The sequence below is a fragment of the Ovis canadensis genome, chromosome 7 (genome assembly GCF_042477335.2).
Source record: "Ovis canadensis isolate MfBH-ARS-UI-01 breed Bighorn chromosome 7, ARS-UI_OviCan_v2, whole genome shotgun sequence".
NCBI lineage: Eukaryota > Metazoa > Chordata > Mammalia > Artiodactyla > Bovidae > Ovis > Ovis canadensis.
Window position 1 is genome coordinate 24,011,132 of NC_091251.1, and position 14,607 is coordinate 24,025,738.

General features: G+C 37.4%; 1 protein-coding gene across 1 annotated transcript in view; it reads left to right on the forward strand.

Moving 5' to 3' along the window:
- Positions 1-14,607, forward strand: part of ERO1A (endoplasmic reticulum oxidoreductase 1 alpha) — a 54,526-nt gene that overhangs the window by 11,993 nt on the left and 27,926 nt on the right. Inside the window, exons 4-6 of the mRNA XM_069597603.1 lie at positions 5,385-5,423; positions 10,891-10,967; positions 11,056-11,129. Of these exons, the coding sequence (XP_069453704.1) occupies positions 5,385-5,423; positions 10,891-10,967; positions 11,056-11,129 (190 nt within the window). The remainder of the gene's footprint in view (positions 1-5,384; positions 5,424-10,890; positions 10,968-11,055; positions 11,130-14,607) is intronic.

Genomic DNA, 14,607 nt, shown 5'->3' on the forward strand with positions numbered 1-14,607 from the left:
TGAACACGGATGTACAAATCATATGTTTGAATCTCTACTTTCAGTTCTTTGAGGTATATACCTAGAAACAGAATTGCTGGATCATTAGTAATTCTTAGTTCAATTTTTTGAGCAACACCACACTATCTTCTGAATTTGGCAATAAGGAGTTTGTGATCTGAGCCACAGTCAGTTCCTGGTTTTGTTTTTGTTGACTGTATAGAGCTTCTCCATTTTTCCCTGCAAAGAATATAATCAATCTGATTTTGGTATTGACCCTCTGGTAATGTCCATGTGTAGAGTATTCTCTCGTGTTGTTGGAAGAGGGTGTTTGCTATGACCAGTGCGTTCTCTTGGCAAAATTCTGTTGGCCTTTGCCCTGCTTTATTTTGTACTCCAAGGCCAAATTTGCCTGTTACTCCAGGTACCCGTTGACTTCCTATTTTTGCATTCCAGTCCCCTAGAATAAAAAGGACATCTTTTTTGGGTGTTCGTTCTAGAAGGCCCTATAGGTCTTCATAGAACTATCAACTTCAGCTTCTTCAGCATTACTGGTTGGGGCAGAGACTTGGATTACTGTGATATTGAATGGTTTGCCTTGAAAACGAACAGAGATTATTCTGTCTCTTTTGAGATTGCATCCAAGTACTGCATTTTGAACTCTTGTTGGCTGAGGGCTACTCCATTTCTTCTAAGGGATTCTTGCCCACAGTAGTAGATATAACAAAGGTCCGTCTAGTCAAAGCTATGGTTTTCCTGGTAGTTACATATGGATGTGTGAGTTGGACTGTAAAGAAAGCTGAGTGCTGAAGAATTGATGCTTTTGAACTGTGGTGTTGGAGAAGACTCTTGAGAGTCCTTTGGACTGCAAGGAGATCCAACCAGTCAATCCTAAAGGAAATCAGTGCTGAATATTCATTAGAAGAACTGATGCTGAAGTTGAAACTCCAATACTTTGGCCACCTGATGCAAAGAACTGACTCATTGGAAAAGACCCTGATGCTGGGAAAGATTGAAGGCGGGAGGAGAAGGGGTCGACAGAGGATGAGATGGTTGGATGGCATCACCGATGTGTTGAACATGAGTATGAGTGCGCTCTGGGAGTTGGTGATGGACAGGGAAGCCTGGTGTGCTTTAGTCCAGGGATGGCAAAGAGTCAGACACAACTGAGTGAACTGAACTGATGCTGTCTTCTACAGTGACTGTACCATTTTACTTTCTCACTTGCGGTGTACAAGGGTTCCAGTTTCTCCACATCTTTCCTAATACAGAGGCTTCCCTGATGGCTCAGATATTAAAGAGTCTGCCTGAAGTGCAGGAGACCCAGGGGGGGTCTCTGGGTCGGGAAGATCTCCTGGAGAAGGAAATGGCAGCCCACTCCAGTATTCTTGCCTGGAAAATCCCATGGACAGAAGATCCTGGCAGGCTATAGTCCATAGGGTCACAAAGAGTCAGACATGACTGAGTGACTTCACTAAAATTGCTAACACTTGCTATTATCTGTGTTTTGTTTGTTTGTTTGTTTGTTTGTTTTTGATAGTGAAAGTAAAGTCACTCAGTCGTGTCCGATTCTTTGCGAACCTGTGGACTGTAGCCCATCAGGCTCCTCTGTCCATGGGATTCTCCAGGCAAGAATACTGGAGTGGGTTGCCATTTCCTTCTCCAGGGGATCTTCCCAACCCAGGGGTCGAACCCAGGTCTCCTGCATTGCAGGCAGACGCTTTAACCTCTGAGCCACCTGGGTGTGAGGTGATAGTGTCATTTTAAGCAGCTTATTTGTATACATGTAAATATTGCTACATATATGTGTCTAGTATGAGGAATAAGGCAAATGTAAAGTGTTATTTATGAGTATTTTATCATTAGCTGAACAAAAAGCAAGTTTTTAGTTATTTTAATCCTCATAGACACAGCATTTTGAAAAGTCAAGGGTTAACTTAGGAAATACCTTATGTTGCTATGATTTAAAACATGAGCATATCATTAAAATGATATCAATTTAAATATTCATTTTATTTCATTAATTCTAGTATTTATATTTAGTAATAGGAAAAGTATTTGTGGAAATTCAAATTTACCAAGGACTTTTTTTATATGGCTTTTTAAAATGCTAAAACTATGGTGGATTCCTGTTAAAGACATTTAATTGCACTTGCACATTAAATGGGCTATTATTAACATTAGTCAGAACAAGCAGTTTGGCAATTATTGCAAATTTGAATCTCATCTTGCAACAGCATTATTTGTAATTATTTTAACACAGTGTAGAACTAAGGGTTGCCACCTTCAGAAGAAGATTGGAGAGGGCAGAACAACCTGAGAGACGCATCGCATAAAGTGATAGCTTATTGATCCCCAGGTTGACAGACTGACAGATGAAATCCATTTCACTGTAAATCCTAGAGAAAACAGCCAAGTTTAGCATTGAAGAAGCTAAAACTTAAGATGTTTATTATCTGACTTGAGCCCACAGAAATGCTAAAATAAAATAATTCAGTGAAAGCTAGCAATTTGTACTGAGAAACTGAGAGAACCTACTTATTGCACCTTCTGTAGAACTGGAGTCAAGTGCCTTTCATGCCAATACCCTCCCCCTCTCTTTCTTTTTCTTGAACTGGGTTCTTGATGGAGAGAAGTCTCTTTTGAAAAAAAGATATTTGGGCTTCCTTGGTGGTGCAGTGGTAAAGAGTCTGCCTGCCAATGCAGGAGATGTAGGTTCTATCCCTGGCGTGGGAAGTTCCCCATGAGAAGGAAATGGCAACCCACTCCAGTATTCTTGCCTGGGAAATCCCATGGACAGAAGAGCCTGGCAGGCTACAGTCCATGGGGTAGCAAAAGAGTCGGATATGACTTAGTGACTAAACAACAACAACAGCAGAAGGTATTTATTCACCCCCAAAATATTCTTATATTTTAGTGTAGCAGAGGAGGGCCATAATTAGACCGAAGACTCAGAAAGGTTATTGGTAGCACTGTGGAGAGTAGGGAGCGGAAGATGAGATGGAGTGGAGACTGGTGAAGGACTAGCGATTAGCAATTGAATGTAATTTTATTCAATCGTGAATATTTTTGAGGGTCTGCCATGTACCTGGACCTGGGCATGTAAGATGAGCACTTGTCATGATGAAGTACTGCAAGAGAAACACTAAGTGATCATTTCAGTACAAATGTGATAAGCCAATAATAGATAGGCTGAAGGTGTACACACAAGGAGTAGAGGAAAAGGTGGGCAGAGGAGAGAGACACCAAGAAGCTCCATTGCAAATGACAACATGGGAATGAGCCTTTTTAATTCCTCTTAGGACAAGCCTGGTCTCAGTTCTAGTAGTTCCTGAGTAGCGCAGTCTATCACAACTAGGTGATTAGAAATAATTTCAAATACTTTGAAATACTTGCTTCAGCCTAAATAATCAGCTGTCCCATCTAGCATTTATATTGTACATTACTGAAATCTTGACATCTCACTACTATATTCTTCATTATGTATCTTAAAAAGACATTACAGGAATTCCCTGGCTGTCCAATGGTTAGGACTCCATACTTTCACTGCTAAGGGTCTGGGTTCAATCCCTGGTTGGGTAACTAACATCCCACAGGCCACATGGTGTGACCAAAAGAAGAAAAAAAAATTGACATTGCATCATGAGTACAGTGTGGTTATCACACGTGCAATACACGTACAAGGTTAAACACAATGAACTCACTACTACAGAAGGTCTGCTGATGTTTTGTTAATACCTTTTGAGCTAAATGAGGAACCAAGACCAGTTTCTTTTTGTCAACACTTTGATTTCTTTTTTCAGTTCATGTATATACTTGGTTCAGGTTATACGTTGGGACACAGTGGAGATAGAAAAATGATAAAAAATTAAAATTCTGTTCTTTATACGGGGCTTCAATGGAGAAGGCAATGGCAACCCATTCCAATATTCTTGCCTAAAGAATTCCATGGACAGACCTTGGGGTCGCAAAGAGTTGGACACGACTGAACAACTAACGCAACACAACAATGGGACTTTAAAATACACATCTTTTGATTTGCACCCTTTTCCAGAGAATATTTGAATGAGGCAGATTGTGTGCCCATGGAGGCTGGACTATCTCTGAGAGTTATTTATTACCTTTACAGTTAATCAGAACAATGTTCTTTCACTTCCATTATTAATTGGCCAATGTGAAAAAGAAAAACAATATTCAGCATTAGTCCGGGAGAAAGAAATGAACACTCTGGTGGTTAAGTCTTTTGGAGATTAATTAGAAAGATGTAGCCAATAAAAATAGTACATATCCTTTGACCTAGCAATTCTACAAAGATTTTTACTTATAATTGGACAGATGTCCAAAGATGACCATAAAGCAGTACCAAATATTGTAAAAATGTCAGTTCTGCTGAAATCAACCTATAAATTTGACCTGGTTTATTATATGAAATAATTAGAAACCATCTAAATATCTGGTCATAGGAAAAGACTATACATTGATCTAGTTCAAAGTCTAGACGAGTACACAATAAAGTGTTCATCTCTGTGTGGGTCTTTCCCTTTGGAATCTATTTCAGGACTGCACTGAATATATTTAGCATTAGAATAGGACCCTACAATTTACAGCACTTTCTCACATACATCATTATCTCTACTCACAGCATCACTTTGAGGACAGGCAGATAGATCCTGTGTTATACAGTGGTCAACACAGAACTAAAAACTAGTACCGTTTTCCTCTGAAAAGAACTAGAGTTCCTTAAAAAATGGTTGATTCCTAGACTGGGACAAGAAATATATGAGCCTGGAGTATATTGTCATAACAGAAACAAAAAGTGCTGTTAAAGATTACTGGGGTAGGGACTTCCCCGTGCTCCAGTGGCTGAGATTTCTTGCTCCCAATGCAGGGGACCCGGGTTTGGTTCCCTGGTTGGGGAACTGGATCCTGCATGTGGCAACTAAGGTTCCTGCATGCTGAAACAAAGATCCAGCGTGCCAGCAACGGACACCCGGCACAGCCAAATAAACAGAAATATTTTTTTAAAAAAAGATTACTGGGGAAACATATAATAGACACCAGGGCAGCTAAAGACACAGGCCACATGAAAAAGACACAGGCCAGCACTTAGTCTCCTAGTGGTCAAATGTGGGACAGTTTGAGCATTAAAAAGAATAATGGCTAAGATTCTGTTTTTATATTTCCATTCTCTAATATGTGTAATCAATCCACAGCATAACTTACTGAATTTTTTGTTTATTTTTAAGAAATAATATGAAGACTGCCTAATTGTTCTCAGTTAAATATTAGCCTGTTAACTTCAGTCATTTGTTCTGTGAATTCTTCTTATAAATCATAGAAGTATAAAATATTTTTTCAGAAGATAGAATAACTGTCATCTAAAAGCATTTTAAAATTTTTTTCAGGATGAAGTTCCTGATGGAATTAAGTCTGCAAGCTACAAGGTTTGTATATATACTTATTAATGTGTCTAGTATTGGGCCAAACTAAAAAAACTCACTTCCTCTACCAACTAATACCTCACTTCTCTGCTCCTCTGTACAGTGATACTCCTTGAAAGTTTTTTGTACTCAGCGGCTCTAATTCTCTTCCCTCCATTTTCTTTACCTTTTTTTTTAAAAAAATTAAAGCTTAAAAGAAAAATAAAAGTAGGGGGAACCCCAAATTGTGTACGCATCACCCAGCTTAAGGCATTACCAGTATATGTGGTCAATCTTGTTTCATCTATCCCTTCCACTCCATTCTCCCAATTATTTTAAAGCCAGTCTGAGATAAATCATTTTGTTTACAAATACTTTGTATGCATCTCTAAGACAGATGATACTTTAAAAACCCCACATAACCAAAGTCAGGGTTCCAGTCTCTCTCGTTGTTTTGTAAATGCCTTAATGTATGTGCATGCGTGGTCAGTCGCTTCAGTCCAACTCTTTGCGACCCTAGGGACTGTAGCCTGCTAGGCTCCCCTGTCCATTGGCTTTTCTGGCATGGTTTGCTGTGCCCTCTTCCAGGGGATCTTCCTGACCCAGGGATCAAACCTGCATATCCTGTGTCTCCTGCATTGCAGGCAGATTCTTTACCCACTGAGACACCTGGAAGCTCTTAACAGTCGATTTCAAATAGGATTCCATGCATTTCACTTGGTATGCGTCGTACCTGTTATATGTCCCAAGCTCCTAAGGTGCTATTTGACTGGTCAGTGAAAAACCTGGGAAATTATAGATTAGGTTTATGAGAAATATGTATGAGAAGCAGAGGATGAGTAGTCCTGCATAGAGAGAGTAGTCCTGTTTTATAGTGGCTTTATCCTTCATTGCATGGTGCAAATCAACCACTTATTACTATTTAGTACTTTTAAAATTTTACAGTGAATCCTTTTGGCTGAAAGAACTAAAAGAGGAAAAAGAAAGTACGTGTTTAATGAAAAATGAAGTACTGAATTTCCACTTCTCACAGCAGTTGATGATGATATGTAACTCACACAAGGGTTATTGTTTACCATCCATAAGAACCATGGAAGTATCGCTGGTCATATGAAAATCAAAACACACAGATCTGCTGACAAAGCCTGAGCATCTGCTTTGTAACTTAGTGGTTGTTTTAAGAAGATTGTGTCTAAGACAGCTTTACATGTGCAGCTGCAGACGATACATTTACATATCATTTTGGGATGTGTGATTTTCCATTTAGACTAAATAACTGTTCTAAATTAAAATTTTCTGATATTTTATTATGAAAATTTTCATACATACAGCCTAGTTGAAGGAATTTTCCTGTCAACACTGGATCATACTAATCATACTAATCACCTAGATTCTACTATTAACATTTTCATAAACTCACTTTACTACATGTCTGTCTATCTGTTCATCCTTCCAGCCATCCATTAAACCATTTTATTTTTTGGATATATTTTGAATAAGTTTTAAGCATCAGTATACATTGCCCTCACTATATGTCATTAACTAAATATATATATAACTAGAAGTATATCATTGAGTAGAGTCTAATATTTGCTTACATGTACATTTAATAAAATTGATATACAATGAAGTGCACACATCTTAAGTGTGCATTTGTTAAATGCATGCACCTTTGTAACTTAGACTTCTGTTTCAATACAGAGCATTGCTGTTACCCTAGAAAGTTGTTTCATACCCCATCCTAGTCAATCCATACTCCTTCCCTAGAGGCAATGACTGTTCTGCACTTTTTCCGTGTTAGATTTAAACTAATTTTGATCATTTTTGATTCTGCATTTTTTTTATTCATATACAAAGAATGAAGTCATAGCTATTAATGTGTTGGCTCTAGTGCAGAGCTTTGCATGTAATTAAATGATGCCATCATCAGCTGTTTCAAATAATCATTTTAATTCCAGAATTTTAAAAAAATGATTTATTTTTGGTTGTACTGGGTCTTTGTTGCTTTGCATGGGCTTCTCTATAGAGCGTGGGCTCAGCAGTTGTGGCATACAGGCTTTAGTTGCTCTGAGGCATGTGGGATCTTCCCAGACGAGAGAGTGAACCTGTGTCCTCTGTATTGGCAGGTAGATTCTTATCCAGTGCACCACCAGGGAAGTCCCAGAAATTGTTTGATTTTTTTTCATTCAGTTGATGCTCAAAGTAAAATTTTCAGAAGTTCATTCTGTTGAAGAAAAGCATTTGTCACTGAATGTTAGTATAAATTCACTTAAAGTTCAAAATTGAAGATGAAGTATTTGTTTTTTGGGGATGATACACCTATTCAATTTTGATGAAACAGTGTCCTGCTTCCCTGGTGGTCCAGTGGCTAAGACTCCATGCTCCCAATGCAGGGGGCCTGGGTTCGATCCCTAGTCAGGGAACTAGATCCCACACCCTGCAACTAAGAGTTTGCAAGCCACAACTAAAGATCCCACACGTTGCAACTAAGACCTGGCACATAATAAAATATTAAGGAGAAAGAAACAATGTCCTGGTAAATCGGGAAATGTCCTTACTAAATCAAGAAATCTTAACTAAATCAGAATTGTAATTGGTTGAGGTACATACATAATTCATAATTATATCCTGACATGCTGTGATATGTTACTACTTAAGATAGAAGTTACTACTTCTATCTATTTGACAATTACTATTGTCAGAATATATATATTTGTCAAAATATATAGGAGATGCTGAAGGACAGGGAAGCCTAGTGTTCTGCAGTCCATGGGGTCACAGAGTTGGACATGACTGAGCAGCTGAACAACAAAATAAGATTTTGTATTTATATATATACTAAGTAATGACTATGAAGTTTTGGGGATGATGCTTATGCTGAATAAAATATTACTTTAGCATGGTAGTGGACTTTCTTTGCTCTCCATCATCAATCCAATTTTATAAATGCTTGAGCCTTTGAAGAACTATTTTGTTAAATAGTCTAAGAATCCTTCATTGGTATTGATCATTTTTAAAGAAATGAGCCCTCTAAATGTTGATTGCATTTTCAAAATCAGTAGAGAATCATTATTCAAAGTATCTACTGATGGACTGCTTAAAGAAAAGAACAAAACAAATTTCAGCTTTTGAAGCTTTAGCAAGTTGTACTTATTATAACAAAACTTGTAACAAAGACCTGGCTATTCACTGATATGAAAAGTAGGAAAGAACTTTAGATATTAAGTGAAGAAAGCTTAAATGGTATATTAGATTAAATTCTGAAATTTTACAATTGTGTTTTGGAGACTCTCCCCTTGTGGGAAGAGTCTCCTCTTAATGAACTCTTGCTTTTAACTGGATAAATTTATATTCTGAGCTATGAGGGAATCCCAAATTATGACCTGAAATGGATTTAAATTAAGAACACTTACAATTTCATTTCTATTTGCAAAACATTTAATTAAAAAATGAAGATAATTTATTTAATGATTTTTGTCTTATTTATTAAAGAGATGTCTTATTTATTTTGTCTTATTTATTAAAGAGAGGTACTTAGAGGCAAAGAATAGAACTGTGAAAATATGTGGGCTAAAATATTTTCATATATTTACCTGTAGAAGTAATATTTTTCTCAGTTAAAGTGAAAGTGGCTCAGTTGTGTCCAACTCTTTGCAACCCCATGAACTGTAGCCTGCCAGACTCCTCTGTCCATGGAGATTTTCCAGGCAAGAATACTGGAGTGGGTTGCCATTTCCTTCTCCAGAGGATCTTCTCAGCTTAAGGATGGAACCTGGGTCTCCTGCATTGCAAGCAGACTCCTCACCACCTGAGCCAGGAGGGAAGTCTTCTCAATTAAAAACTGTATCTTTAGAGAAGAGTCAGTTGAAAGTAGGGATGATTTCAAATTAACCTTAAAATTAACTTTGAAGAAGATTGTGGGCAATTTTGTAAAACATTGAAAATAATAAGCATTTTAGAAAAATTATTTTTCTTCAGAAAAAATGCCACTGACATAGTTTTGAGACAGATGTGACTTACAAAGCTAACTAAGTTATTAAATAAGAGCTAGGAATAGTTATTATCTTTAACTTACATTTTAATATTCAGATAATCACAATAATAAACAACTTTTGCTTAAATATAGATCGGTACATTAAAATACATAAGTGTGTGTTATCTTTTGAACAAATTTTGTTTACTTTTTGATAAGTATTTTTAACTTTTTTATTTTGAAATAATTTTTAACTTATTGAAAAGTTGCAAGATTAATATAAAGACATTTTATACACTTTTTATAAACATTCACTAATTTTTAATATTTTGCCTCAACTGTCTTAGCATGCTTAAATACATAGAGTTTTAAAAACCATGTAAGAGTTATACATCATACGCCTTTACCCATTTATACTTAATTATGTATGTGTGAGCACATGCTCAGTTGTGTCGGACTGTTTGCAACACCAAGTACTGCAGCCCTCCAGACTCCTCTGTCCGTGGTATTGCCTGGGCAAGAATACTGGAGTGGGTTGCCATTTCCTTCTCCAGGGGATCTTCCCAACCCAGGGATCGAACCCTGCGTTGCAGGCAAATGCTTTACCACTGAGCCCCCAGAGAAGTCCTAATTATGTATAAAAAATAATTTTCGTTTTGGTAGTAGTTTTTGAGTTGAATTGTCTTTAGGTCGACCAATGTGATGAAACAAATCGTTTCAAATAGTTATGTCATTTCAGTTATTTCAGTGTTCACTTTTATCCTCAAAAGAGTCCTTGTCTGGACACTCATTTGTGCGATCATCCTTACAATGAGGACATAATAGGCACTCAGTTTATATTTGTTGAGTGATTGAATCTGTGGTCTCCTGCTTCCAGTGTCATCTTTTAGCTGTATGGTAGTGATGCCTGGTGTGTTGTGAAGTCTCATGATCCATACTTACTTCCCTTGTACACAGCAAGCAGAATTCATATTGTGGCTTTGACTTTGCAAATAAATACAATTGTTACACAATGTATTTTAAGCACCTAAAGATATTGGAGTACTTTTTATAAGACTTGGTAGCCTCCAGGGCATTTTTAGAATCATAGTATTTAGAGTTGAAATAGATCGTAGACACACATGATCTAGCCCAAACACTGATTTTATGAAAAAGAAAACTGATGCTCACAATTCGGTCATTAGAAGAGTGGAACACTGCCCCATGACTCCTTAACTGATTTCTTTAACCTCAGAGATTTTCTTAGTGGACATTTTGATAGTTTTTGGACTATAAATTATTCTTTATTTTGTAAACATAATAGTAAATTGTGCTCTCCAACAAAACAAAGAGCAAAGCCTTTTACTTATATTTTAGCTTCAGGAGGAATGTGAGGCTTATTATTTTTTTTTTCTTGTAAAGTTTTGAAACCAAGGGGATGATGCTAGTTCTAAAAGAACCTCAAATTCCTTTGACAGTCTTCTTAAAAGTTTTAAAAATACAATTAATTGGATTCTATTTCTTTCCCTTTTGTTGTAGTATTCCGAAGAAGCCAATAGTCTCATTGAAGAATGTGAGCAAGCTGAACGACTTGGGGCTGTGGATGAATCTCTGAGGTTTGGTGTTTTATTTGCAGTAGTATTTTATGCTTTTTCAGGTGAAATGTTAACTTAAAAAGAGTAACTCCATTTTCTTTGTTTAAAGTGAGGAAACGCAGAAGGCTGTTCTTCAGTGGACCAAGCATGATGATTCCTCAGACAACTTCTGTGAAGTTGATGGTATAACATTTTTTATACTATGCATGTTAAGATTGTACCTAAAGAAAAATATTCTTTTGAAATAATTTAAAGAAAAAAAATCCTCAGTTTCTAATCCTCAGTTTCTTTTTGAGGGAGTTCCTCAAAAAGCTAAACACAGAATTACCATGTGACGTAACAGTCAACTCCTCAGCATTTACCCCCAAAGATTGAGAACAGTAAAGCAGATACTTGTACAACGTGTTCACAGCAGCCTTAATCAGAACAGCCAAAAGGTGGAAACAACCCAAGTATCCATCAGCAGATGACTATATAAACACAGTGTAGTATACCCATACAATGGAATGCTGCTGCTGCAGCTAAGTCACTTCAGTCATGTCCGACTCTGGCAACCCCACAGAGGGCAGCCCACCAGACTTCCCCGTCCCTGGGATTCTCCAGGCAAGAACACTGGAGTGGGGTGCCATTGCCTTCTCTACAGTGGAATGAGATTTAGCCATAAAAAGAAAGGAAGTTCTGATTCATGCTGCAATATGGATAACACTGAACACATTAGGCTAAATGAAATAAGCAAGGTGCAAAAGGCAAGTGTCCTATGACCCCACTCACATGATGTATCTAGAATAGGCAGACGGATACAGGCAGGAAGTGGTCTTAAGTTACCAGGAGTTAGGAGGAAGGAGAGTGGGAGTTACTGCTTAATGGTTGCAGTCTCTGAAATCATAGGAAAGTTTGGAGACAGTGATGATGGTTGCACAACATTGTGAATATAATTAATGCCACTGAATTGTAGTCTTAAACATGGTTAAAATGGCAAATTTCATGTTGCGTATATTTTACCACAATAAAACAATTTAAAAAGAAAACCCAGTTTCTGGAGAAAAAAAATCACCTCCTGAGTTTGCAGTTCTATTCGACTTTTGTAATATATACAGGTACTTTGTGTAACCTGCTTTGTTATACTGACCTTGGATTGTTAAATATTTTCCTTAATGATGATTTGTGTTGTTTTTTGGAAAGAAAATAATGAACCATGAGTTATGTCTGTGACATTTAAATAAAACCAAGCCAGAGCTTTGGTACGATTAAAATCTAGGAGTCCTAGAATGCATTAGAACCGTTTGGTTTATGGATTTTTAAATTAGATTTGTAGATTCTCCCAGTCTTCCATTGTTTTTTTTTAGTATCTTCTTTTTCGTAAGTTTACTTGTTAGCATTTTAATTGGCTAAACAAAATTAAATTGAGTTTTTGTATCCTTCTTTGCTTCTTTTGGAACAGACTAATGATTTTTTTAAAAAAAATCAGTGAAAAGAATGATATAGATCATTTTAATTATAAGCAAAAGATGAATCTGAAACACTCCCCTCCCCAAAAAAGGGGGAAAAAAAAGGGAAAGTACTCATATTTAATCTGTGGCTTTATTTTGGGGAAAAAAAGTACATAAACTTTACTTAATAAAAACCATGACCATATCTTAGCAGATACATATCTGTAATCCATTGTTTCTAATTCCCAAATCTGAAACTTTGAAAAATGACTATTTTCTCCTTAAATTTAGTGCAGATTCACTCAGTATGAATATTCATGTTTTTTTTACTACAGAAATATTTATGTGTTTGTTTAAAGGTTGCTGCCCCAATCTCTGCTGGAATAATATTCAACATATGTTACGTGTACTATATTACTCTTCTAAAATCTGAAAAGTTCTGAATTTCAAATCACATTTGGGCCCAGGGGTGTTGGGTAAAGAACTGTGGACTTATACCTAGTGTTAGGCCAATAAGGAAAGGATGATAAAATGCTCTCCCACCCCACTCCAGTACTCTTGCCTGGAAGGTCCCATGGATGGAGGAGCCTGGTGGGCTTCAGTCCATGGGGTAGCTAGGAGTCGGACACGACTGAGAGACTTCACTTTCACTTTTCATTTTCATGCACTGGAGAAGGAAATGGCAACCCACACCAGTGTTCTTGCCTGGAGAATCCCAGGGACGGGGGAGCCTGGTGGGCTGCCGTCTATAGGGTCGCACAGAGTCGGACACGACTGAAGCGACTTAGCAGCAGCAGCAGCAACCCTAATTTTGCCATCTTTTCTGCAAGGATTCTTTGGCCTAACCATTGCTATGTGAGATAAAATTCACTTTGTAACATGGCAACTTATATTTTTATTAGGCCTGCAGTATTAAAGAAAGAACGGGAATACCTTTACCAAAGTGTCCTTTTAAAGCTACATGCTTACTTTTGTGTCATAAATCAGTAATTCACTCCATATATGATGGAGTTCTGTTATCTTGGCTGAATAACTTGTCCACATATTTTTGTTTCTTCTCTTACAGAAGGATGAATAGTTTTTTCAAAAAGGACAGCTTTATAAGAAATAAATAATGTATGTAATGGTAGGTAGAGGATAGGTATTTTGTAAATCTTTTTTTTTCATATATTATTTTTATTTTTCTTATAACAAGTCTATAAGGTAAGCATTTGTCTTACTTAGGACTTTTTTTGTTTGTTTGTTTATAGCCTTTCAGTATTTTATGTTTAAAAAATTAATTTATTTTAATTGGAGACTAATTACTTTACAATATTGTACTGGTTTTTGCCATACATTGACATGAATCAGCCATGGGTGTACATGTGTTCCCCATCCCGAATCCCCCTCCAACCTCCCTCCCCGTCCCATCCCTCAGGGTCATCCCAATGCACCAGCCTGAGCACCCTGTCTCATGCATTGAACCTGGACTGGCAATCTGTTTCACATATGATAATATACATGTTTCAATGCTAATCTCTCAAATCATCCCACCCTTACCTTCTCCCACAGAGTCCAAAAGACTGTTCTATACATCTGTGTCTCTTTTGCTGTCTTGCATATAGGGTCATTGTTACCATCTTTCTAAATTCCATATATATGCGTTAGTATACTTGTATTGGTGTTTTTCTTTCTGACTTACTTCACTCTGTATAATAGGCTCCAGTTTCATCCACCTCATTAGTACTGATTCAAATGCATTCTTTTTAATGGCTGAGTAATATTCCATTGTGTATATGTACCACAGCTTTTTTATCCATTCTTCTGCTGATGGACATCTAGGTTGCTTCCATGTCCTGGCTATTCTAAGTTCAGTTCAGTTCAGTTCAGTCGCTCAGTCGTGTCCGACTCTTTGCGACCCCATGAATCGCAGCACGCCAGGACTCCCTGTCCATCACCATCTCCCGGTGTTCACTTAGACTCACGTCCATCGAGTCCGTGATGCCATCCAGCCATCTCATCCTCTGTCGTCCCCTTCTCCTCCTGCCCCCAATCCCTCCCAGTTGACTCTTTTCCAATGAGTCAACTCTTCACATGAGGTGGCCAAAGTACCGGAGCTTCAGCTTTAGCATCATTCCTTCCAAAGAAATCCCAGGGTTGATCTCCTTCAGAATGGACTGGTTGGATCTCCTTGCAGTCCAAGGGACTCTCAAGAGTCTTCTCCAACACCACAGTTCAAAAGCATCAATTCT